Source organism: Poecilia reticulata, chromosome 9, assembly GCF_904066995.2.
Source record: "Poecilia reticulata chromosome 9, P_reticulata-male-v2, whole genome shotgun sequence".
In the NCBI taxonomy this organism is placed as follows: Eukaryota; Metazoa; Chordata; class Actinopteri; order Cyprinodontiformes; family Poeciliidae; genus Poecilia; species Poecilia reticulata.
Window position 1 is genome coordinate 30,125,305 of NC_088838.1, and position 26,496 is coordinate 30,151,800.

General features: G+C 37.8%; 1 protein-coding gene across 1 annotated transcript in view; it reads left to right on the plus strand.

Annotated features, from left to right (window-relative positions):
- mmp11a (matrix metallopeptidase 11a) overlaps positions 1-23,884 on the plus strand; it is a 34,414-nt gene extending 10,530 nt beyond the window's left edge. Inside the window, exons 2-8 of the mRNA XM_008417802.3 lie at positions 8,679-8,905; positions 13,501-13,644; positions 15,101-15,234; positions 16,188-16,426; positions 17,643-17,859; positions 18,962-19,222; positions 19,704-23,884. Of these exons, the coding sequence (XP_008416024.1) occupies positions 8,679-8,905; positions 13,501-13,644; positions 15,101-15,234; positions 16,188-16,426; positions 17,643-17,859; positions 18,962-19,222; positions 19,704-19,822 (1,341 nt within the window). The 3' untranslated portion in view covers positions 19,823-23,884. The remainder of the gene's footprint in view (positions 1-8,678; positions 8,906-13,500; positions 13,645-15,100; positions 15,235-16,187; positions 16,427-17,642; positions 17,860-18,961; positions 19,223-19,703) is intronic.
- The last annotated feature ends 2,612 nt before the right edge of the window (positions 23,885-26,496 follow it).

The following is a 26,496-nucleotide window of genomic DNA, read 5'->3' on the forward strand; positions in this document are numbered from 1 at the left end:
TCTTTTTGTTCCTTAAAATACCAAAACTTCCATTTAACTTCATATTCTGGTCCATCTGATTATGTCATTATTGTCATATTTGGTAAAAAGTCTTAGACTTTTTACCAAATACTTTTTACTCTTGTGTAATTTCTTTGACAGCTACTTTTTACTCTTTACTTTTTACTTTTACTTGAGTAAAAATATGCTGAAGTAGTCGTGCTACTCTCTGCCAACCTCTGCTGAATTTATATCTTATGTAACTTGAGAATAATTTGCCCAGCTGCATTTTGAGTGTGTTTTAAGAACAGCTGGTTACTGATGTCAGGAGAGGAAAAGTATGTGAGCATTTTGCAGCGGTGTGAATTCTGGTTAAAAGTGGACCCCGTTGGGTCTCCCCATCCCCCCCATCCTCCGGTGTTGGTTTACCCCCCCCCCCGTTGAGCGGTGGCGGGGGGTGATTGACTGGAGACGCTCTGCAGATGCGCCCACCATGCACCAACATGTCTCTGTGTGCAGTCTGAATACCGCTGTCAGATCCTCTAAAGCGCTGTGCAGATCCTGTCATCACTGTAACCAGAAACTGGATGTGTTCATACTTGTAATCTCGCCCCTCCCCAACCCGCTTCTTAATGCCGCACTACAACCGTCGCACCTTCTTGTTGAATCGGTGTTTTGTGTCTGACGTTTCGCCCTCTCAGCAGAAAGTGATGAGTAACTGTGTGATGAGAGTGTGTGTTTTTAGTAGTCTGCTTACAGGAGTGTTGTTATCTGGGAGAGGAAGGTCGTAAAAACTCGTGTCATCTGCTGAGTCGTCGATGTGGTTTCTTTTTCATCTCAGCTTTGTGCATAAATCTGTCAAAAACTGGATAATTAAAAGCAGCAAGGAGACACAAAACAGAAAATAAAATGTTTGTTTTTTTGCGTTAATTTCTAAGTAATGAGATGCTTTTCCATTGACCACAAAATTGTGCAAATTGGACTTACAAAAATAAATGTCCCTATGTGCCAATTTTGAAAAAAGTTACATTTTCGATAAAATATTTGCACTGGATTGAGGTGGTTTTTCTACAATGGTGAATTAGAACCATTGCAGATAAACTTTTTCCAAAAAATTCTTCATATTTTCTAGAAAATATGAAGATTTTTTTACTTTTGAAACTCAGAAAACGTCCTTGTTTTTTTTCTAGTAAATATAGTAAAGCAATTAATCTAAAAAACTTTTCTAGCAAAGTTTTGACTTTTCAAATTCAGAAATGTCCTTATTTTTTAGAAAAATCTGAGATTAAGCTCAAAATTTTTCAGTTTTTTGGCAGAAATTTTCTTTTTTTTTTCTTTTTTTTTTACTTTTATCAATGGCAGTAATGAGCTGTCGTATTTTTGGGCTAAATCTAAATGTGTATTTCATAAAACTGCAGTGGAAACAATTTTTCTTCGCATCATTTGAGTCACATGATCAACAACCGGATGTTACTACTGCCAGAGACAACAAAGAAAACGACAGGAAGTAGTTGGACGACAATGGAGTGGCTTGTTTTTTAATAATTTATCATGCAAAAAATCTTATTTTATTTTGCAAAATTATGTATTTCCATCGTTAGCAGAATATCAACAAGTTTTGCACACATTGGCCCACTGTGAAGCGGCGTACACACTGTTTGGTAGCTGTCAATTTATTTAAATTTTACTTATATAACTATAAAATCATTTCTAAGCACTGCAGAAAAAAACATTGCTTTTCAAAACCTGAGTTTTGAAAAAAAAAAAAGTCTGAAGTATAACAGGTTTGGTTGTGCAGTTTATGATGTTGAGGCAGATTTTATTCACCAACATTCGGATGTCAGACGGAAAATCTCACAAAACGTCTAAAAACCAAACATCAGTTCACAGTAAACAAACATGGCTGACAAGGAAGAAGAAATCTGTGGAATATTTAATGTAGAAAAACCAACACAAAGATACAAAACTGGAGTAGCGTCAGAGTTTAGAGTTTGAAGGATTTCTCTTTTGCCTTTCATTCCACTGGCAGATTATTTAACTTAAAACATTTTTCCCATGATATCAATGAAAATTCCTCAAATAAAACTAGAACTTTTTCATCCATATTAAGGAATTATTGACTTAAAAGTTTCTGAAAAGCTACTTGTACGTTCATTTTGTCTTATTTCAAATGTAGTAAGATATTTTCACTACCAATAAAAACAAAAATTCCTGGTAATATTTTGTGTTTTTGCAGTGTAGTTGGGTTCATTTGATGTTCAGAAACATGTAAGTAAGAAAAAACTTCAAGTTGGTTTTTTTTTTGCTAAAACTACCAGAAGTTCAAGTCCATAATATTTCTCCAAGTCGAGCACATGGAGAACATTTTGGATCCGGATAATCCTCTTGTTTTGGGCTTTAACCTTGAACTTTGATGCTAGGCCTGTCTGGATTGAGCGTCGTTTATTTTTCTGGTGTTTTGGGGGTCAGACAGGTCAACCGATCCATTTGACACCCAGTCAGGGGGGTTCAGCTCGTTAGCCACGTTTTTTCCATCCCTCTCTTTGAAACGCCGCCGCCTCCCCCACGGCGCACCCAACCGTTAGAATTAGCCAGAGGTTTACAAGCGTGAAAGCCGACACCGCAGCCGCCCCGGCGCTGATTGGGATCAGGCGACGTCAGGCAGAAACACGGGCCTTCAGGATGGAGGTCGACCCACGACCCGGTGACTCAAAGTTCAAACCTCCTTCCTTGACAGAGACCTCCGAAACGTTTCAGTGACGCCAGGAGAAAAGTTTTAGTATCGCTTGAAACGTTGAAGCAAAACTAACATATTGATTTGTTGAATTCATTGAAATAATTACACAATGGGAAACAGATGGAGGCATTTTATTATTGTGCTGACATTGATGGAGGTGCAGCAGCTTCATTGTAGATATAAAGAGATTTAGAGTCATTTAGAGGTGCTTTGAACAATAACAAAAGTAAGATGTTTGTGATTGATGATTTTAACAATGACATTTGCAAAATGCGATTTCTGTTACTGGTTTTCACAGTTGTTGACTGCATGATGTGTTCGTTTTTTATGTGAAATGTGCTACATGAATAAACTCAATAGATTTATTGATTAAGTTCTGCCAAAAAACAAAAAGTCAAAAATTTTCAACTTTTCAAAATCGGAAATTTCTTTTTTTTTGTAGAAAATTACAAAAAATTACAGAGATTGATGTCAAAGTGAGTGTTTTGCACGACATTTTCAACTTTTCAAACTTGACAATAGTTCTTTTTTTGTCTTTGCTTTTGTTTTTTTGGGTGGGGGATTATTTCAGTTTTTTGTCAGACACTTTCTACTTTTTCGGAAATTTCCATGATTTAATTCTAGAAAATTTGAGATTAATCAAAAAAAAAAAAAAAGTAAAATTTTTCTTACAAATTTTTGACTTTTCAAAAAGGAATGCAAAATAAAAATTGACTGTCATACCATCACAAACGTAAACGTGGCGTTTGCTTAGCTCTCCTGTGACGTTAACTGGAACCAGGCCGTTCAGTCAGATGAGAATAAAACTAAGTTCTGGTGTGGAGCTTTACGGTGTGGAAACGCATCATAAAGCAAATGTTGAATTTTCTAAATCATGTTTTTCTTGGGGTAATTGTGTCTGATATTTATGCACTTGTTAAATCTTGGGAGTATTTCATTTTACAGTAAGTAAAACACAGACCAAATGATGATGTTTCAGTTTTCCAGCACATTTAATCACAATCTTGACTCACTTTAGATAAAGTTGAAGCTGTAGGATTATGTGTACCGTCCTGGAGAAGCTGGATCAACATCTTCTAACCAAACTCCACGCTGTTTTTCATCCTGCAGGCCTTTAGACTGAAGGCTTTCAGAGCTGCTTCACACCATGATAAGGCTTTCTGTTGTTCTTCTGTATGCATGTTATCAGAATCTGTTCCGGGAAGCCAGATAGCACTTCATATCACTCTGGTCTTTCGCATTTCTTCCAGCTCAAAAACAAACCAGAAGCAGCTTTTCAAGGGGGTGCGTAGAAATCTTTTCTGTTTAGAGGCTGCAACTCATTTTGTTTCGCTCTTAGCAACTCAAACGAACCTTTTAGAGCGAGCCGCACGGACGGGAACATAAACATCCCCTCCGACATGAATAAGTGCTTTGTGCAGTGGAATAAGCAGCTGAAATCTGCTTTAAACAGAGTGAAACAAAGGAGCTGGAGAAAGGTGGGGGGTTGGTTGAGGTGTGTGTTGTTGTTTTTTCTGGGATTTAGAGCCATCAGTCACTCCGTTTCTGCAATCTGGAGCACATTCCATGAATCCCGCTGAGTTTTGTTCCTCATAACCTACATCAGCGACACGGTGGAGTCCTGCACTGCAGAGAAACTCATCTGCACTGCAAAACACAGGAGCTCAACAGGTATTTCTGGTCCAGTTTCTAATGCAAATACCTCAGGACACTTGAAAATAAGACAAAACTAAATTACAGGTAACTTTTCAGCAAGAAATAGGAGCTTGTTTTAAATCAATAATTCCTTAGTATTGATGAATAAGAACTAATTCCATTTGCAAATTATTTCACTTATTGGAAAAATGTTAGAAATTGAATGATCTGTCAGTGAAACCAGGAAGGAATTATTTACTTAAATGGGATTTATTATGTAAAATTCACATTTTTTAAACATTTTTGTACCTCCATTTTTTAACTTACTGCCAGTTTTTGGCATTAAGTTAATTTGGCAGTTAATGTTTTTTGATAGCTAGAAAATGAGCTGTTTCAAAAACCTCCTGCAATGTAGTGTCACAAATCGACAAGCACTGCCCGTTATCTAGCAACCTCAGCCAAGCCCAGCTCGTTACCTAGCAACCCAAGCTGAGCTCCAGCAGCTGGTTTTACCGCTGTACAATGGCTGCTGGAAAAGACAAGTGTTTTGTTGCTGACTTACCATCCAGAAACCACTTGCTGCATTCTTTGTTGGTTTTGCAGGAGGCTCCACTTCTGCTTTTCAAAGATGTGCGATTGCATATTTGCGCATCTGTTTGCGGCCATTTTCATGTGCGAGTGTAAACATTGAGTTGAGGGGCGTGGCCATAAGCAGCTGATTTGGATTTAAATAAAACTGCTCATTCTGAACTGAGCAGACTAAAATCTCATTATATAAAAATGATTTTATGCAAAAAAAAAACATTTAAAACAAGCTCCTGCATCTTGCACTTTAGTTTTGTCTTATTTAAGTGTACTAAGATATTTGCACTAGAAATTGGACAAAAATATACTTGGTAAGATTTTGTGTTTTTGCAGTGTATGAAGGTTCCCATACATACTGTCTGGATTTAGCCTGAATATAGGTGGAAGAATGGAGATATTTACATTTCTTCCTCAGACTGTCTAACAGAGATCAAAGGTCAGCAGAGTGAAACATCTTTTCTAAATAACGTCTCATCTTACAGAGCGAAGCTGTCATGCTCTGTGGATTCCTGCTTGAGGTTTTCATTTTCTCTCAGGTAATCCCAAACATGTGCGTGTCTCCGCCGCACCGTGTTTGAGCAACGTTTCGCTTGTTCCACATGTTCTGGTTTTATTTAGCCTCCCTGTTATGGTCGCTCTTATTAGACTCACCTGGTCTCTGTTTGCTGATTCATGTTGTTTTCATTCTGCCTGCAGTGCAGAAACACAAAATCGTACCAAGGATTTTTGGTCCAGTTTCTACTGCAAATATCATTTTACATTTGAAATTAGGTAAAACTAACTTTTCAGTAAGATATAGGAGCTTGTTTTAAGTCAGTAATTCCTTAATATTGCTGAAAAGAACGGGCAGATTAATTCACTTCTTACAAAAGCAGAAAGAGGACAATACCCAGGGCATTCTGGGTAAATACAACCAAAACAAACTTGTGTGTACTTCTTAGAAATAAAGTTGAATATCTTCTCACATCAGTCTGTCCTTCAGGAATTTTAATTGCTTTTGTGATTTTTGCAATCAAAATCACAGATTTTGTGGCACTAATTTAGTAATATTTTCAAGGAAATTTGCAAAATTTGCACATGTGAATGACCATAAATGTGATTTTTGCTAGTTGCCATATCAATCACAGAGTATACCGTAGTCTGAAATCAAGAAAGCCTGAGGCAACAGTGTCGTAAAGTAGGAAGTACCGCCACCTGCAGGTGGGAGTTAGCATCACTTAAACCCAAAGTTTATTACCTTTTTTGCATAAAATTTCCAATAAACTCACAATTAAGCATTAACGCAATAAAAACAGAGATCTGTTGAGCCACGATCATAAAAAACGGGAGGGACTGATTGATATAGTTTGTCATCTGGAGTCCAGAAGACCACAAAAAAAGCTGTGGCGGGCCAGATTTAGCCCCCGGGCCCTTAGTTTGACACACATATACTGCAGGGGTTAATGGCTTGTGGTTTTTAGAAATCCTCCAACTGCTAAAATCTGACACTAATCCATTTTTGTTCACATTTTGTGAAGAAGGAAACTGTCTCCTTCAGAGGTGTTCATATCGCTTTCTGTACTTGTTATTGGTGCAGCGCCCCCAGAGGCCAGGAAAGGAACAGGTTTTTCAAACGGTTTGGTTTGTTTGACAGTGCAGTGGGAAATCGAACTGCAGCAGCTGAAAATGTAACAAACGTTGTAATTCTGATCTCCAATCAAACCGAGTCTACCGGACTATCTGGTGTGCAGACACCAGATGATTCACGTAGAATCAAAACGAGTCAGATAAGACGAGTCTGGTCTTCTGGGTTTCTTCTTTGATGGATTTCCAAACATATCCCAGTGAGAGGAGACAATTCCTGTCCTAGGAAGCCGGTGGGATCAGTCCGACTGCTGCTGAGCAGAGAGGGAGCCTGGGTTTCCTTCCTAAACCTGTTACCCCCGTGACATCATATCACACAGGCAGAAAACAAAGACTGAATGGATGCTATCACACACATTTAGATGAACACTTGGGAGCACAGCAGAGGCCACAAAATCTACAACAAAACCCTGAAATGCTAAATTTCAATATATTTTATGCACGCTTTATTAATAAAAGGTGAAATCCTGCAGAATTTTTGGTTAAAACATGTCTGCTTTTAATTCAGTGGGTAGAAAATCCAGAAATTTTACTCATGTAAGAGTAGAAATACTTTATAATAAAGTTACTTAAGTAAAAGTAAAAAGTACAGCATTGGAAAAAAATGCTCCTACATTTTTTCCAAATAAGTTCCTCCAGTAAATGTAACCAGTTACTGCCTAACTCTGCAGCCAGGTACTGAAAAAATTTAACTTTTATGTATTTTCTTGAAGCTGAAGTCTTGCATGTTGCAGCATGTCAGAAATTTGTCAATCTGCAGAAAAATCATGATGAGAACAAAAGCTGGAGTCGGATCGTTGTTTGAACGAGAGCTTATGTAAGAGAGCCGCAGACTGAGAGGATCCACTGACGGAGGTAATTAGTTTCATCTCAACACAATAAAACGATAGCGTCTTTTCCCACAGGTAGCTCAGAGCGGCAGCGGAAATGGAAATGCACGTAATTTTGCGATAGGAAGAGAACATCCTGCAGTTTTCTGCACATCGTGCTTTTTTTCCCTCGGTGTTGTGGAGCAAGGTGCCGATGGGATGGGTCTGATCTGTAATTAGTTTGTGTGGAAATGAGCGGAGTCATTTCCTCTGAATCAGGACGAGATGTAATGGGTCACTCAGGGACCTTCGCTGGGTCCCAGCTATGTGGCTCAGTGACCCGGCCGTGAGGTCAGGCGGCCATTAGGCTGAATGTAGGTCAGATATGGACGAGCTGTAATGACTTCGCTCATTTTCATCTCCTTCTCACATTTTATGCTTTTGTTCTGTAAGAGATGAACTCTGTGAACTTGTGGCGCTCGTTTGGCTGCATATGTCAAAAATATTGATGAATTCAAGAAAATATAAATGCAGCTGGTGCATTAAACGATAAATTCAACGAGTAAATTCTCTTTCAGTACTTGAAGTATTTTTAAAAGCAAGTAACAATGTTAATGTGGTACTTTTACTTTTACTAGAGTATATGTTTGTTTATCTGTACTTTTACTTAGTGTTTGACAGAGTTGGGTAGTAACTAGTTACATTTACTCAATTACCTTTACTTAGTAACCTTTTTGAAAAAAAATTACATTTAGGAGTATTTTTACTACACTGTACTTTTTACTTTTACTTGAGTAATTTTATTATGAAGAATTTCTACTCTTAAGTAAAATTTTTGGATTTTCTACCTGCTGAATGAAGAACAAACATAATTTAACCAGAAATTCACCAGACTCAGACACACCTGCAGTTTTTGTAGAAAGTTTTATAGATATTTTTATTGAAAGAAACTGATTTAGAACATTTTTATATTTGCCGGATTTTGTTGGGGTTTTTTTGTTCTTATTTATATAAATTCTTATTATTTTCATCCTTAAAATACAAAAATATCCACTTAACATTATATTTTGGTAAATTTTAAATATTAAATGATTGATAGTTTGATCAGTGACTCAGTACTTGATTTTTTGACTCGAGTAATTTCTTGGACTGATACTTTTTACTTTTACTTCAGTAATAATACATTAAACTAGAGCTCCTCTTACTTGAGTATCATTTTGGGTTCTCTGCCCACCTCTGTTGCTTCTTCCTCACTGTGTGTGACGCGTGTAGCCGTGAACTAACCGGACCGAACCTCTTGGTCGTTCCAGGCCTCTGAGAAGTCCCCGGACCTGAAGAAGAGGGCGAAGGCTCCTCACCCTCAGGGTTCTGTGAAGGAGGCGAGTCCGTCCACCAACGCTTCCAACACATGGAACCGGCCGCGCTGTGGTGTACCGGACTTCCCCAACCAGAAGGAGCTGCAGTACCGAGGTCGACACCGCCAGAGACGCTTTGTTCTGCACGGAGGACGTTTCGACAAGAAGGATCTCACCTACAAGTATGGAAATAAGATTGTTTTATGATGATTAAACAGTCGTTCTTTTAACGAATCCACACACAGTAGGGATAAAATATGAACTATATCTAGCAGGAACAGCTTTTAGCTGCTGTTTTCTGTCAAACTTTATCCGTCTGACATTATTGTGTTTCTGCTCAGATCTCTGAAAGGGGACCTATCATGCAAAATTCACATTTTGCAAGTTTTTCAGTTTCTACTGCTACAACTGAAGCGCTTAAAAAAAACACCCAGCTGTTTTCTGGTAATACGTTAATGTCTTTTAGTGTCTGGAAAATGAGCCATTTCAAAAACCTTCTGAATGTAACATCACAAATCAGCAGGCACTATCCGTTACCTAGCAACCCCAGTGAAGCCCAGTTTGTTACCTAGCAACCCAACCTGAGTTCCAGCACATTTAGCTAGCTGGTTTTATCGCAGTATGCGCTGTGTAATGGCTGCTGGAAAAAAACAAAAGTGTTTTGTTGTTGATGAATCATTCAGAAACCATTTGCTGCATTCTTGTTGATTGCGCAGGAGGCTCTACTAATGCTGTTCACAAATGTGTAGTTGTATAACTGTGCGTCTGTTTACAGTCATTTTCATGTCTAAATGTTCAGTTGGTGGCCAGCAGCTGCTTATCTGGATTTAAGGTGACAGAGGCCCTAAAACAACTCAAAATGGGCAGAACTGATTCAAAATTTCATCTAAATGATTTTGTGCAAAAACGTCATGAACATGTTTCGTAGGCCGTAGAATGTCCTGGGTTCAAATACCGGCCTGCAGCATTTTTACATGGAGATTTCATTTTTCTCCTTATTCATCCGTGAGTTTCCTCCAGTGTGTGTAAGGTTGTATATCCTGTGTGTCTCTGTGTTGGTGAACTGTCAGGGATTAGAGATGCAACTAATGATTAATCGATTGATCATTTTTTTAAATGGCATATTCTGCAGAATTTTTATTTAAACCTTTTTGCACAATATTGGAAATACATTAAAAGATACAAATAAACTATCTGAATTCTTTTGAAAATAAGGAAATAAATATTTTCCTGCCCAGCATTCCCATAGTGTAGTTTTTTAAAAACAGGTCAAGACAAAACTTTGTCACTTAAAGAGTTTTAGGCAGAAAATATGTAGATATTTGTTTCTTTTTATTGTAAATGAAAGTTTATTTTTGACCATTTTGGCTTAACTTCTGCTCTGACTGTGTTGTTCTTTCACCAAAAAGCATTTTTTGAGTCTGTATAATCCTGTTAATTGATTGCTAAATTAGTTGATGTTTATTTCAGTAATCAATTAATCATGATTAACCTGATTAATCATGATTAACTTGATTAATCATGATTAACCTGATTAATCGTTTCAGTCCTAGATGGTTTCCCTGCAGTGAAGGATAAGCAGCTACATTTTTCCTTGCATTACAGAGAACATGTGCAGTTTCAGAACAACTGTTGCTCTGACCTGAGTAATCTGAGTAAAACCTGCAGCCTGCAGCGCGTGCAGCAGCTCTGATGTCTGCATGTTTCCAGCTGCGCTCAGCAGATGTTTCCGCGATAAAAAAAAAAGAAAATCCTAATTTGGGTCGTTCTCTGCGGACCAAACAGCAGACAAACAGAGCCAAACGGGAGCTGCTGCAGATCAAAAACACAGAGCGACCGACTCCAGGAACGCCATGAAAGATGAGAAAGCAGATAGAGCAATCTGAAAATGAAGTCATGGACTTATGATTTCCACAAAGAGGTGCTGCTTTTCTTTCATCTGGGGCCGCGGCTCCATCGAGAGCCGGTCGGCGTCTGCCGGCTGCTGCCTCTCTGTCTGCGTCTCCCGGGGTCCCTTTCATTGTACTCGTTCTTTAGCATAACAGCATATTAAGGCACGCCGAAAGAAAGCAGCACGGGGGAGGCAGAACCGGCCGCAGACTAATTAGATTCCCCTGGATTGGGTCGATATAAGCGACACCTGAGTGATGTGGTTAACTGTAGCCATGGCAACGGCCCACCAGGTCAAACTGCACCCCACCTAATGCAGGCGTCTTACGTCGAAGCCATGCCTTTTACCTCCCGTGTTCAGGTTTATTTAGAATCCGCCACTAATTTGAGCTTTTGGAAGAAGTTCCTGCGTAAAGCGTGAAGTCCAGGATGGATGTTTTTACTGCTTTAAAACAAGCAGTGAAGGAGATCTCCTCTGAACTGAGAGGAGATCGCAGGCTGCTGGGCAATCTGAAAGTCTGGAGCTTTATGGAGAGGAAGTTCGACCCTGAAACAGAACCTCAACTCAAAATAAAGGTCCAACTGCGTAAAAAAATTCATGATAAACAGAAAATAACACGATGATGGCCACTTTTTAACATATAAAATTTCCAGAAAAATATTCTCTAAAATGAAACACAAGGGAGTAGGAAAAAGCAACAACTAATCCTCAGTTAATTTAGTAATCGATTTATTGTTGATTAAAGTATATAGACTCTAAAAATGGCGATTTGCTGAAAAACAACACACTCAGAACAGCAATTAACCCAAAACTGTCAAAAAATATCTACACATTTTGCATGTAAGATTGAAAACCTACTTTGTTTATAAAAATGTTTTACCCAGAACTCCTCAAGTGACAGTTTCACCTTTCCAGCATTTGTAAAGTCCTATAAAGCACCTTTTCCGGTTATTAATTGAAGAGATACAGATTAGTAAACAGCATTTCTTTAATTGCTGATGAATCCTTTCCTGTAAAACTATCACACATAAATCTGAGGTTTATGTGTGATAAACCTCAGATTTATCACTCAAAAACTTTTTATTTAGACAATAAAAAGTCTAAATAAATGAGAAAACTGCTGTTCCTTGTTTATGTTTTGCTTTTTCTTTTCTTTTCTTTTGCTTGGAAACAATAAAAAAAATTCCTCTGATTTATGTTTTTGCGCCGTCAAAAGTTGAAAAATTATCCAGATGACTCAGAGTCACACCTCCAGATCTGCAGGTGTTTGAGTGAAAGACAGGAAAGTCCCGCTCTGTGAAGACAGATGGATGTTTTCCATATCAACAGAAACATTTTGAACTGATCCATATTAACAGTTTCTGTCTAAAATCGTCTCTCCAGTCGCCATTTTTACCCGAAATTGCGAGAAGATTGAAAAGAGAAGTCTGCAAGAAAAAATAATAACCTGCAAAAAAGTGAACATTCAATAAATAAATTAGAAAATTATTGAGAACCCCATTTGTTTTAGGAACTTTATTAAAAACTGAAACACTAAGCATAGATTAATTCCACACAAATTGATGTTTAAAAGTTTTTATTTCTATTAATTGTGATGGTTTTCCACTTAGCAAAAACGACAAAGTATTAAGGCCATACTGAGAAAATAAAATTAATAAAATTTCATAAATAAAGTCATAATAATGTAATAATTAATTCACAATTTCTATGAGAATAAAGTATAAATGAAATACAACAAAAATACACCCATAATGTTTATTACAACCTAATTAGCATGTTTTGATTTTATTCTTGTAATATTTTCACTTTATTATTAAATTACAGGGACTATTCTTGTATTATTTTGACCTTATTCTTGTACGAATTTATTCTTCTAATATTATGAATATTTATTCTCGTAATTTTATTTTTCTTAGTATGACCTTAATATACAATCGTTAAAATATGTTTAAAATTAAAATACTACATCAGACCCATTAAAAAGTATCTTTTAAAAACAGAAATGTTGTCTTATAGTATAGAATTAAACTTCTTCTATGGACAAAAATCATTTAAATCTGAATCTGAGAAGGTATGAATAATTTTTAGCTTATCTTCTTTGACTTCCTGTTAAGCCTAAACTTATTTCTCAATATCAGAAATATGAATAAATGATGCAAAAACCTGTTGAGACATCCTATTAAAACTAGTTATTTTCTGCATTATTCTAATGCTTCTGTCTCCCACATCGATCTGGAAGGAGAAACAAAACATTTCACCTCTAAGTATTACAAATTAACACCGTTTGCCTTGTTTGTTTGCCATTTTCTGTTTCCACGCAACAGAAAAATTACAGATTGACGTCCTGGAGCAAAATTACATGCTGGAACCACTTTGTGCAATCGGTCAACTCTGCCAGCTTTTATTTCACTGCTGCAGAAAAGCTGCAATTAATGCGAGCAGAACAAGTCTAAACTTCTCCAACATTAATCCACGAGCCTCAAAAAGGGCGAAATGTTCCTTTAATTTCTTGCCCTGCATCTCACAGGTTTGAAAACAATTTAGTGCAGAAGTCTTTGTTCCTGTTTTTATGTTTTCAAAATGAATAGTTTTCAGGTTTTATTACTCTGATTTAAAAAAAAAAAAAGCCACCTGTATTATTTGCAGGGTTTGTATTGGTGCTTGAAATCATTGAATTTCTATTAAGTTTTTCAAGGTTTGGAAAGTGCTTGATTTCTGTAGAAAGTCCTAGAAAGTGCTTAATATTTAAACTAAACAGTTTTGTAACAAAGTGCAATATAATGTTTGATTAATATTTGATTAAAAGCATAAAAAAATCATTTACAGTTGAAACTCAAAAACACACATTTCACTTCTTGTGTTGACTCCTGCGCTGGTTTCCTGCAGGATCGAACGCTTCCCCTGGCAGATGGACGAGGAGAAGGTGCGGCGCGTGATCCGGGAGGCGGTGAAGATCTGGAGCGATGTCACGCCCCTCACTTTCACCGAGGTCCGCAGGGGGATCGCTGACATCCGGATCGACTTTTCCAGGTGAAAACCCCAATAACAACCGTATCGGTCTCTTTTTGTGTTTAATTTCTACAACTTTTCTTGACTAGAGGCAGATTTTTATTTAATCCTCCAAAAATAAGTAATAAATCCTGAACTCACTGATTTGATGTCTGAACAGAAGTAGTTTTATGGGTCATTACATTTTCAGCATGGCGGCTCATGACCTTTTGTCAATGGATAAACAAATTGACAGGAAGTTAATGAATTGGTTCCTCTAGCTCAATTAGTGTCAAAACCTTCAGTATCTGGGCATTAATCTATGGGAGGAACTGGATTCTTCCCAGTGGCAGACATGTTCTGGTTTGTCAACAATTTAAATCATATTTAGGTTCATATGAAATGTAATCAGAAGGGATTTTCTTTTTTTATATTATGGAAGAATATTAAGGCTACCAAAATAAAAATAATTCTTATCTTCTTATCTTAAAAGTCATAATTGTTCAAAAAAGTCAGATTTCTGGGGAAAAAAAAAAAAAATGTTGAGATTAAAAACCGAATAAAAAAACCTGTTCAAATTCTGAAAAAAAAATCTGAATTCTGAGATTAAAGTCAAAATTTCTAGAAAAGTAGTACAAAAGCTGAGATTCATGGCACCGATTTATCTCCATACGGCTTCAGCAGAGATGGACCAAGCTCTTGTTTTTATAGTTTTGATCCAGTTCAGATGACCTTATGCTCAGGGAATCCTCTGAGCTCAGTTTTTATTTGCTTTAACCCCTGTGACCTCTTGCCAGGAGAGAACTGCTCCCCCTGCTGGTGTCACTTTAAACTACATCACTCATTATTGCTGCTTTGCTCCTCAGAAAATCACTTCTGAACTCTGTGTGACAAGGAGACGAATCCCTCTGCTTTACTAAATAATTAAAAAATAAAAATCAACATTGGTTAGAGACAACCAGTAACGTTTTCTATATTTGTTGTTGAAAAAATGTCTCAGCTAATAAGAATGAACCTGATTTATGTCCTGGATAAAAATCAGGATCGTTTCAGTAAAACTAGCAGAACGTTTAAATAGATAGGATCAGATTCTGGCACAAAGAGATTTGCAGAGCTGTGAAGATGAACACGGAGATAACGGAGCAAGAGACGACAAGCAGGCTCCACTGCGCTGATACTCCTGCTTTATGGAGGATCCGTATCTGCTGACTCGGGGTTTTTCATTCTTTTATCGTTTCTGTGTTTCCCCTCTGAATCATTCCACTTAAAGCATCTCGTCATATCCCAGTGTTGTTTATACGCAAATATCTTTGTCTTTAGATCATTTTATTTTATTTTTACAACTTCATCATCCTCTGTACTGAACCTTGTTGTGTATTTTAAAGCATTTAAGTTATTTTTAATTAACTTTTTGACAGAGTGTAGATGTTTTGTTTTATTGTTTTTAAAAAAGGAAAGTTTTGTTTCTGATAGGGACGCTTGTTTTATTCACCTGCAGCTACTGGCATGGAGACAACCTGCCGTTTGACGGTCCAGGTGGGATTCTAGCTCACGCGTTCTTCCCAAAGACGCATCGACAGGGCGACATTCACTTCGACTACGACGAGTCCTGGACTCTGGGGAACTACATGGGTGAGTTTCTGGATCACTTTGGTTTCTGTCTGTTTGTGTTTGTTTCAATAAACTGATAAAAAAAAATGGAAAAACTTCACAAAACGTAAACAATTTGCATCCAAAATGCATCAAAAATACTCTGAGATTTGGGTTTGTTTTATTAATTACTGTCCAAACTGAGCATATATTTATAAAATCACTTAATGAATGTCTTGTCAATTGCTTATTCTGTTTGATATTGCTGGTGGAGTTGATGCTCCCTAAGAAATGCCCTCAACAAATAAAATCTATTCATTCTAGTGTTTGGCTCACATTCGACTCCAGATTACTTTGGTACTCTGAGTTTATAGTCGATTCATTGACTGAAAAGTATCTGAATCCTGTGGCTACATTACAGACATGTACAGATAATCATCTGCGAATAAAAGGTTAGAAACAAACTCAACAAGGGGCTCAAACAACCATCCCTGAGGTACACCATCGCCCATCTGAGACATTCAGGATGAGTTAAGATGACAATAAAGGTTGTATTTAACTGTAACAAGAGGAATTAATTAAAAAGCTGAACACTTAAAACCACACTGTGATGTTTGTGCGGAAGCAACTTTTCATCTGTTTGCAGATCAGTTAATTTAAAAAAAAGACTTTTGGTGTTTGTGGCTTATTCTGCACCAAGCAATGTGTCTCTACTCTCTTTTAATAATTAGCACCAACTTGTTTGTTGTAACTGTAATTAAAGTTGTTATAGTGGGACTTGCTAAAGTATATGCTAACTCTGACTAAAGGTAAATATGCGTGCGATTAGCTGAGGACATGTGTGAGTCAGCAGTTAAAGGGACTTTTTTTTCCCCTTGTTTGACCCAGTTGGCTCAGGTAGTGAAATCCCCGCAGTCTGCTGCTCAAACCGGCTCAAAACAAACACTCTCTCCTATTTTCAGACCTTGTATGAACCTCTCCCTTCCTCCTTGCAGGTACAGACCTTCTGCAGGTCGCCGCCCATGAGTTCGGGCATGTCCTGGGCCTGCAGCACTCGCGTAAGCCCAAAACCGTCATGTCCGCGTACTACTCCTTCTCCTACCCACTGAGGCTGAGCGAAGACGACAGGCTAGGCATCCAGTACCTGTATGGAGCTAAACCACAGGTCTTGCCCCCACCGCCAACCCCGGCTCCAAGGGCTCTGGTCCTCAAAACAGAGACCAACGAACTTAATGTGAGTCCAGCCAGTTAACAAATTAGTTCATACAGTCAGCCATATTAATGTACGACTCAGATTCATTTAAAATTCAGTTGGATAACTTTTGTTTTCAAACGGAACCTAATATGTAAAGTTCATATTTTGCTTGTTTTTGTATTTCCATTTGGGTTTCTGCTGCTTCTGAAAACAGGCCAGGCAATTAAAAGACACACCCAGTCGATTTTTTTGGCAATAAAGTTAATGTTTTTGTTTTTTTTGGTGTTTGGAAAATAACCTCGTTTCAAAAATCTCTGCAATGTAATGTCACAATTCAGAAGGCACTGCCCGTTACCTAGCAACCCCAGCCAACCCCAGCCAAGCCCAGCCCGTTACCTAGCAACCCAAGCTGAGCTCCAGAATGTTTTATTATTTTCACTCATATTATCAAGTTAAAATAAGTACTTATTTTAAAGTGAAAATAATTTAAACTCTTTATTTAACTTACATGAATGGTTATGAACTTTATTAAACACATTTTATTACACTGATTTCTGCTCAAAAGCATTTGTTTTGAACAGAATAAGCAATCTGAGAAGACACTGTGCTCAACCATTGCTAAACGACAGTTGCACTAAAATTAATGTTAGCCTTAATTACACATAACAACCAGTTCAATATAATACTTCCAGCTCTCTCACGCTGAGCACCCTAGGAAATATTTCCCACTCCCACCTTTTCCCTCTTTTGTTTTGTTTTGTTTTGTTTTGGGGGGTTTCCTAGAAATGCAACGCTCAGGCTGGCAGCCTTGTTACTTTCATTGAGGTTTTTTACTCTTTCAAACTTTCATTCATGTCTTTCTGGAGGAATTTTTCAGCAACCATTCCTGCTTGTTTTGGATGCGGTGCAGCTGGAGTGAATTTAGCCAACACATTTCAAACTTTACTCTTTTGCTATGATGCGTAACCGTAGCAACAGAGTGGATTGCATCTGATTAACATCGTTTATTTTTCTTTTGGGATCAATTAAGTATTTTTTTTAGTTCTTTCAGGGGTTAAAAATCCTTTGTTTCCTCAGAAATATGACAAAATTAATGAAAAGTTAACACAACTTACTAAGGTTACTGTTTACGAACTCATGCATTTAAGTTGAAAATCTAAAACTTGCAAGACGTTAAGAGTAGCTGGATGACACAACTAAACGAGGTTAAAATGATTTACGGTGTTTGTGAGAGCGTTCTCTGTTTTGCCTCCAGCCTGACGCCTGTCAGACGGACTTCGACGCCGTGTCGATGATCCGAGGGGAGCTGTTCTTCTTTAAGTCGGGCTACGTTTGGAGGATCCGGGATCCTGGAGGATCAGCGCGTCTGGAGAGCGGGTATCCGGCGCTGGCCTCCCGACACTGGAAGGGGATCCCGGCCAAGATTGATGCCGCCTTTGAGGACAAGTCAGGGAATATTTGGTTCTTTCAAGGTGAGTATCAAATAAAGTCAAAAATAATCTCACTTTTTCCTCTTCAGCTAACGAGGCAAACACAAAACTGTTGTTTTTAAGCCATGCAGATTAAAACTTGCCAACATACAAATGTAATAGTGAAATATCATCTCGGTATCAGAAATGAAGTATTTTTCCTAGCGTCATGACAACCGCAGTGTCCACCTTGTGGCTGAGGTGTAGTTATGTAGTTTATGGCTTTTTATAAACTACCAACCAGAATATCTCAATAAAAATGTAGACTTTTTAGCTGCTTTAATAAGTCTGACAAATCTAAACTTTACATTTTCCTGCAACGTTGGAACTCAAGAATAAAAATAGAACAAGTCAGTGGTTGCCATGGTGACTCCCTCCTTCCCTAGGAAGCCATAAACAGGAAGTCCACACAAAAAGAAACAAAAGTTAGTGGGCAGTAAAATTACCAAAAGACATTCTGACGTATAACTTACACACAAAAATTATTATTATTTTTGTGTTTATTAAAAGGTTTCTGACTATTTATTCAGCTGAGATTTTGCTTTTGCGACTTGTGCTCCTAAAATTTGGAATGGTTTACCTTTTCATTTATGTAACGCTGAGACTGTTGAGACGTTTTGTCCTCTAGTATTTGATTCAAACAGTTTTAGTTTCTTTTATAACGACAGATATGGAATGTATTTGTATTACTTTTCAAAATATTTCCTTGTTATTATTGTTATATTGCTTTATTTTATTGAATTGTGCATCACTTTTGTCAAACTCTGTTGTTTTTGTTTTATGTGCTATAGATAAATTGACATTGACATTGTTTTTCAGGGAAAAGTCATAAAACTTAAGCTCTGACTGTGTAAAAACTGTAAAGTCTCAAAATTTCGTCTATTAAACTGTTTAAAATATGAATGTTTTTCTACTGTGAAGCATGACGGAGTTGTAGCTCAAAATTAAACCTAATTTTATCCGCTGCTATTATAGTCTTTAGTGATATGTACTCAATTTTTGGTACCGTTAACAAAGCATTAGTACGCAAACAGTTGTAAAAGAATTAAAAAAAAGAAAAAGTGAATAAAAGTTGGACTTCAGTGGGTTTTTTTGGTTTCTGCAGATGATAACTACTGGGTGTTTGACGCTGAGATGCACATCCGGGGTCCCGAGTCCATCAGAAGTTTAGGATTGTCCACATCCAGCATCCAGGCTGCACTTCGCTGGGGTCACGACCCTAACTACAACATCTACTTCTTCAAGTCCGGTAGCTACTGGAGGTTCAGTCCCCATGAGAACCGGGTCGAGTCGCCCTCACCGCGCAGCATGCAGTACTGGACCGGCATCCCTGAGGATGTTGACGCTGCCTTCAGGGACACCCACGGTACGAAGGAAAAAAATGCTTTTGATTTCTGTCTTAAACTGTGGATATTGCTGGAGTCAAACGTTTTACTCAGAACCAGTTTTAAACTTCACTTTCTGACCAGCAACTTGCCTCAAGCAGTTTGTTTCCACTTCTGTAGTCAAACTCCAGGCTACTGGACATATTTATCCAGCACTCAGTTTTTTTAACTTTTGTGTCTGGATAACCATTTCTGTGAAAATTTGGACAAATATTTTGGATTTTTATCCTGTTGCAAGACCAAAAGAGATGAAAAGTTTTATTTTTGTGGAAAAGTTCTGGTATTTCAGAGAGTTTATGGACTCTTCCAAGCCAACAGCATTACAAAAAGTCTCTTATTTTGTAGTTCAGTATAAGTCTGTTTGAGTCCTTTAATCTGAAGAGGTCCATTTGATGTGCATATTTTCCATCTTCCTCGGCCTCCAGGAATGATAAAACAATCTGTTTTTGCTCCCTTCTGCAGGCTTTGCTCATTTCATCCGAGGACGTCAGTACTGGAAGTTCGATCCTGTCGGCATGAACTCGTTGGAAGGTTACCCACGCTACGTCGGCATGGATTTCTTTGGGTGCAGGAACGAGTGAGTCTGTGAAGATTTGCATACCCTGATTCCTTTGACGCGAAGAGGAGTTAATGGAATAAAAACTGCAGACTCATGAGGACGAGACGATTTTTACACCTGTTTATGCTTCACTGCATTTATTGACACTCAGATCAATTTATGCCTTCTTCTCAGGAAAAAAACCCACCTTCCCTCAGATCTGGCACCTCCTGTGCAGCTCTACTCGTATTTATTTTTGCACATTTTTGTGTCACCATGAGCCGAGACCCTGGATTCAGTCTCGCCTGAGCCAGAAACTGTTTAACAAACTGTTGTTCTCAGTGTGGTCAGTGTTGGATGTTTCAGTTTGTGTTTTCATCAACAACGCACCTCAGAGTGTTTGAAGAGTGACATCAGACTCACTGCGGCGGTCAGTGGAGGGTTTAACTCTAGAAGTCAGTCAGCAAGTAGATGATAATTTCCAGTCATACTTCACTGTTTCGCAATCAGAATCAAGAAAATGGGGCTTATACTGGATTTGGACGCATTAAAAATGAGTCACATCGAGAAGGTTTTGTAAGGACTGCTATGTTCTTTGAAGAGTCTTGCTAAGGTCTTTGCAGAGTCTTGCTAAGGTCTTTGCAGAGTCTTTGTAAGGTCTTTGCAGAGTCTTGCTAAGGTCTTTGCAGAGTTTTGCTAAGGTCTTTACAGTGTCTTGCTAAGGTCTTTACAGAGTCTTTGTAAGGTCTTTGCAGAGTCTTGCTAAGGTCTTTGCAGAGTTTTGCTAAGGTCTTTACAGTGTCTTGCTAAGGTCTTTACAGAGTCTTTGTAAGGTCTTTGCAGAGTCTTGCTAAGGTCTTTGCAGAGTCTTTGTAAGGTCTTTGCAGAGTCTTGCTAAGGTCTTTGCAGAGTCTTTGTAAGGTCTTTGCAGAGTCTTGCTAAGGTCTTTGCAGAGTCTTTGTAAGGTCTTTGCAGAGTCTTGCTAAGGTCTTTACAGAGTCTTTGTAAGGTCTTTACAGTGTCTTGCTAAGGTCTTTACAGAGTCTTTGTAAGGTCTTTGCAGAGTCTTTGTAAGGTCTTTGCAGAGTCTTGCTAAGGTCTTTGCAGAGTCTTTGTAAGGTCTTTGCAGAGTCTTGCTAAGGTCTTTGCAGAGTTTTGCTAAGGTCTTTACAGTGTCTTGCTAAGGTCTTTGCAGAGTCTTTGTAAGGTCTTTGCAGAGTCTTGCTAAGGTCTTTGCAGAGCCTTGCTAAGGTCTTTACTGAGTCTTGCTAAGGTCTTTACAGAGTCTTTGTAAGGTCTTTGCAGAGTCTTTGTAAGGTCTTTGCAGAGTTTTGCTAAGGTCTTTACAGTGTCTTGCTAAGGTCTTTGCAGTCTTGTTGAGGTCATTGCAGAGTTGCTGCAATTTTACAGAGTCTTCAACAAGCTATCTAAAGTTTGACTCCAGCTAGCTTGGGTCTAAAGATTAGCATCTGTTCTAAACCAGACTCCTGTTTTTTTTTTGTTTTTGTTTTTCAGTTAGTTGTTGTTTGAGTTAATTAGCTAAGTTGCTTTAACGGGTGACATTTTCAGCCTTGAAAGAACAAAGCATCTAAAAAATTACCATTTAAATGTTACTCTCTGATGCTGTTTCAGTTTTTTCCTGCCTCAAAACAAGCATGAAAAAACGCGAACCCAGAGAACAGCAGAGGGTTACTTCAGGTCTAACCGTGGAGCCGTTGCACGTCAGATTTCTATATTTTCCCGGGGAATCCATGTGGCTTTGTTTGTACCGCTTCAACTGATTTTAACCTCTGTCTGTAGAAGTTCTTATGTTCTGTTTTTGTGATTCATGGTTTCCAAAAACAGGAAAACAGATCAAGTTGCATTTAATCAGCGCCTGGGGTTCGGTGTTTCTCCTTCAACCTGAGTCACAAATATGCAAAAAATCTGGTCCGGGATGCAAAAACAAGAGTAAATATTTATTTCTCTAAAGGTTTGTTACACTTTTCTTACGTCTTTGCTGATTGAGAAGGAGACATTTGAATAATTTTTCAAGTTTGGACATGAATTGAACAACAGAGGAGTGACTTTGTTTGCTTTTACCACAGATCCTCATCTATTTATGTTCCTATTTGAACTGGAATATTTTCCTCTTTTAAATTTAAAATAATAAGAAAAGTTGATCCTGCTGCAGCTGCTAATGTCTGATCTCACTCTTCTCACATCATGGTCGCAGAAGAAGCTGCAGTGCGCCATCTAGTGGCCGGAACGGACCCTGATGACGTCACTGCATATCGCTCAAACGGTGCTCTGTGTTTTCTGTTAGTCAGTGATGCATTCAGGGACCACAGCGGTTCTCCACCACTGGGCAAATTAGTGGTAAACTAGTTCTGGTAAACTGAAATTAAGAAGCATATAAAAGCTAAAAATTAAAAAAATAATAATATTCTCCTGAATCCAACTGGAGAAATAACAATAAATACATTGTTATTTTGAAATTCAGAATGAATTTTTTTTTAACTGTTAGCTTTTTGTTTAATGACAATCAACTACAAATTTTACCTAGAGTCCTGTGCAAAAGTCTTGAGACATTTACTTTCCATTTATTATTGTAGCCTCAAGCTGTTTTCATTGGGGGGAAAAAAAAACCCACTTAATCTGGTTTTAAATGTTATTTTATGGTTCTCAAAATAAAAGTAGCAAATGTTTGATTGACTAAGTTAAAAACTTTATTTTAAATGTATTATTATTTTAACTTTTCAGCCCCTGCAGAGGTAATCCATGATGTAATCACAGCGGTGTTAAGCTTACTGGGTGGCAGAAAGACAATCAATTTTGGGAAAAATTTAACAGCTAACTTTCTTTTAAGAGAAACAAAAAAGCCAATGTCTGTATGAATTAGTTTGCTTACAAGTTTTTACTCAAGTTAGTTTTTTTCATGGCGAAATCACATTATTTTTTTAGACTCAAACTTTCAGCATTGTGACTCCATCCAGGCAGCATCCTGTGACCTCTATAGGGACAAAGATTTTATTTTACCAATAAATGATAGTTGTTTTTTTATGAATTTATCTGAATTCAGGTGCAGGAGTAAAAAAGCAGTCCAAAAATTTGCTTTTCAAGGGGCAGTATTTGAACTCTACATCAAGCTATAATGTTATTCATTCATCAGAAACAAACCTGAAATGTTGCCTTCATTCTTTCATGTATGTTTGTGAAATCCTTCAATCTCCATGGCAACCATTCAGCTGTGCAAAATGTCTAGGTCGATATAGCCCCAACTATGAGGTGCAGTTCCTCCTCAGAGATGCAATTTACAAGTTTTCAAGCATCTGCCTCAAATCAGCTCCTTCAGACTAGCCACCAGCAATTAGCAAATGATTAACTGAGCTCATTAAAGGAGCTGCTTCTCAATGAAATGCTGGTTGTTAAAGGGTTAATAGAGGAGCCATCTTGTGATCAGAAAGAGCAGGAGTTTCTTAAAGAGACAGAGACCCAATTTCAAGGTGTTAAAATTACTAAATCAAATCTATTTTAAGTAATATTTGATATATTTAGCATTTTTAGAACAACTGTGACATGGTTGCTTGATTGTGCTATAAAATGGCTGAAAAATACATAATACTGCTTCTTTAAAGACTGAAAGCTTCAGGGAAAGTCAGGCTGCTTTGAAGGAAAATACGAAGAAAACTCAGCTAGATTAAGACTTTTGCACAGGTCGCTGAACTCCTGATGAATAATCTCTGATTGCAGCCTTGTTGGAGAACCACTGCTCCTCAGCTTGGCATCTTTTCTCACTGCAGCACTTGAACTCTGAAGGTTCGGCCCAGACCGTCGTGTTCACCGTCGTTCTCCTCAGTGCAGGACGCTGACGAGTCATTTCTGTTTTTATCGCTCTGACTTTTTTGTTTTCCTTACAATCTGCTGTGTTTGACTCAGTTGATCTCATTTATCAGACTTCTTCCAACATGTTTATGCACAAACAGCAAAGCTTTTTGTACATACATGCTTTAATTCTGTGTATTTAACCAAATGTAGACTATAACTTGTAAAAATGTAGGAACTATGTACGTTTTTTCCTGTCTTTCTGAGCTACTTTGAATAAATCTTTTACCTTTTTACCACATTGTCAACAATGGATCTGAAAGTTGATTTTTCTCTAAAAGTTAAAAACTTTAATGATAAAATCTCCTGGGAACCTTTGATGAAAGAAAAAGTATTTTAAAGACTGAATCTGAATCATTTTTCTGTCACAGTTTATCAAAAAAAAAGCTGAAAATATAAAGATTCTATAATGCATTTGTCACAATTAATTAATTAACGACCCTGCAATTAACTCAAGTTTGACTACCACTACTTTCAGATAGAAAACAATGATTTACACTGAGTTCAGAAAAAATGGTTTAATAAAAAGTGTACAGCAGAAAAACTGATATATTTATATGAAAATATCCTTAATAATGACAGATAAAAATAAAATCTGCACTGTAAAACAAAAACTGTAAAAAAAACGGGTAAATGTACCGTAGAAATTTGAAGGAATTTCTCCGTTTTTTAGTTTTACAGGTATTTGTACCGTATTTCCCATTTTACGCATTGCATCATGGGAACAAGAACCTTCGCGAAGCGCAAAAACTGGTCAGACGTTTCAAGCTCGCTAACCAGACCCTGGAACATCTATCTTTTGGACTTCGGTTGGAGTAAGAGACGGAGTTACCTTTCTGCCACCTCCCTGGTAAAGTAAAATAAATAAAAACACATTCTTTTCTGTGAATAATGTTTGAAATATTTGTAGTTGACTTTGTTTGACTTCGTGAGACTCCTGGCACAGTCTATAATTGCAGACTGTTTTGCAGTCTTTTTTTTCACAATGCTGTGTTTGCTTGTGTATTATAAAAGTAAAATGCTGTGATTGCTGTATTACTAGTGATGGGTAAATGAGGCGTTTCGACTCATAGCAACACTGTATTGATACTGTGTCGATACTGTATCACTCAATACTGACACCTGCTGGACATTAAAAATTCCTACAGGCAACGTAGTGATTTGATGACCAAGTCTGTACAATAGGATTTAAGTCTTTGTATTTTATTGAATATTATATGTTGTATTATGTCATATCTTCAGTTACATTTAAAATATATTTGATATACAGTCAATAAAGAATGTGAACATGTACCATAAAGTGAAAATTTAAGTGAATGTGTTTGGAATGAGGATGCATGGACTGTTTTTTTCCAACACATTTTTATTAAAAAAAAGTTTTTACAACCTTTTGAAATTAAGCCTGTTAAGCTTTTTTGACAAAACTTCTGCTGTAGAAAAAAAATTAAGTAAACACTATATTTACAGCGAACCCTTGTTTTTCGGTTGCGTTCCGAAAATAATCCGTGAGGCGAAATCCGTGAAGTAGTTATCTTTAGTTTTTACAGTTACTACACAGCATAAATAAATACTCTACATTGAAACCAAAGAACAAAACCTGTTTTCAGGTCAGTGGATGTGCGTGTGCATCAATCGGGCCTTATTAATGTGATCCGGAGTCATGTCATTAAAGCGTCTCCTCCAACCTGCACCGCCAGATTCACAGCTGTATCTACGGCAGATCGACGGATCTCATCAAACGAGCCTCCGGTCGGGTTTTGCGCTGCCTATTTTTTTCCAGCAGACATTGAAAGTTTCAGTTTCCATCTCCTGAATGGCCAATCTGTATTAAACACCGTAACGTTATTGGCACTCAGGTAGCGCGGAGACTGTTTTTACCAATCATATGGTCAATTAGGACGAAGAACACTGTGGAAAAAATGCACAAAAAAATCTGCGAAGCAGCAGCGATACCGTGAAAAGTGAACCGCGTTACAGCGAGGGTTCACTGTATATGAAATAATTTATCAAAAGCAACTGAGTAATTTGTAGAATGGCTGCATATCTGAGTTTATCTGGGTGAATCTGGGACTTCATTCTCATGCTTGGCCTCATAATGCCTCAGCATTGAAAAGGTGGATTTATTTAAATAAGACAGTTTAGTTAAACATATGCGGCACTTAACCTGCAGAACATAATATAAAAGTAAACTAAAAGTCAGTTTCAGCTGAATTTGGGTTCAGATAGATTAAGAAGAAACTGACAAGAACCGGATGAAACGACAAAAATGAAAACAAATTTATTTTCCAATATAAGATCAAAATGGTCCCACACTACTGCGGAAACATTTCCTTTGAAGCTGCTCCATAGATGACAATGTAAAAGATCAAGAATTTGTTTGGCAAATGCTTTTGACAGATTCGCTTCCTTATAAACACAGTTTGACATCCAGTGTCATTTCGAAACAGTTCTTGTATTGGTCACGTGACTTGCTGAAACCAATACGCGCACCGACACGGTCTGTGGGCTTGATGCATGCGCCGGCGCGTCGGTGCTGCTGGACCCATCACTATGTATTACTATTCATGTATTTTACCAAATTCAAAGTACCGGCCATTTTTTTCAAGTCAAAATGAACTGGGCGCGTGAAAGCTAACCGTTCATGGCGTCATGCTACTTATGTCTCAATCCTGCCCCACCCCTCTAACGATATGTCAGCCCCCCACCTTCTCTCCTTCTTCTTCGAACCCCTTCTAATTATACTCTAGCCCCCCAGTCCACAGATTAACGTCTCTCCTTCCCCCCCTCCTTCTACAGCCAGACCTCCTCCCCCTTCTGGCAATACGCCATCCGTCCGGCCCCCCCAGCACTCAA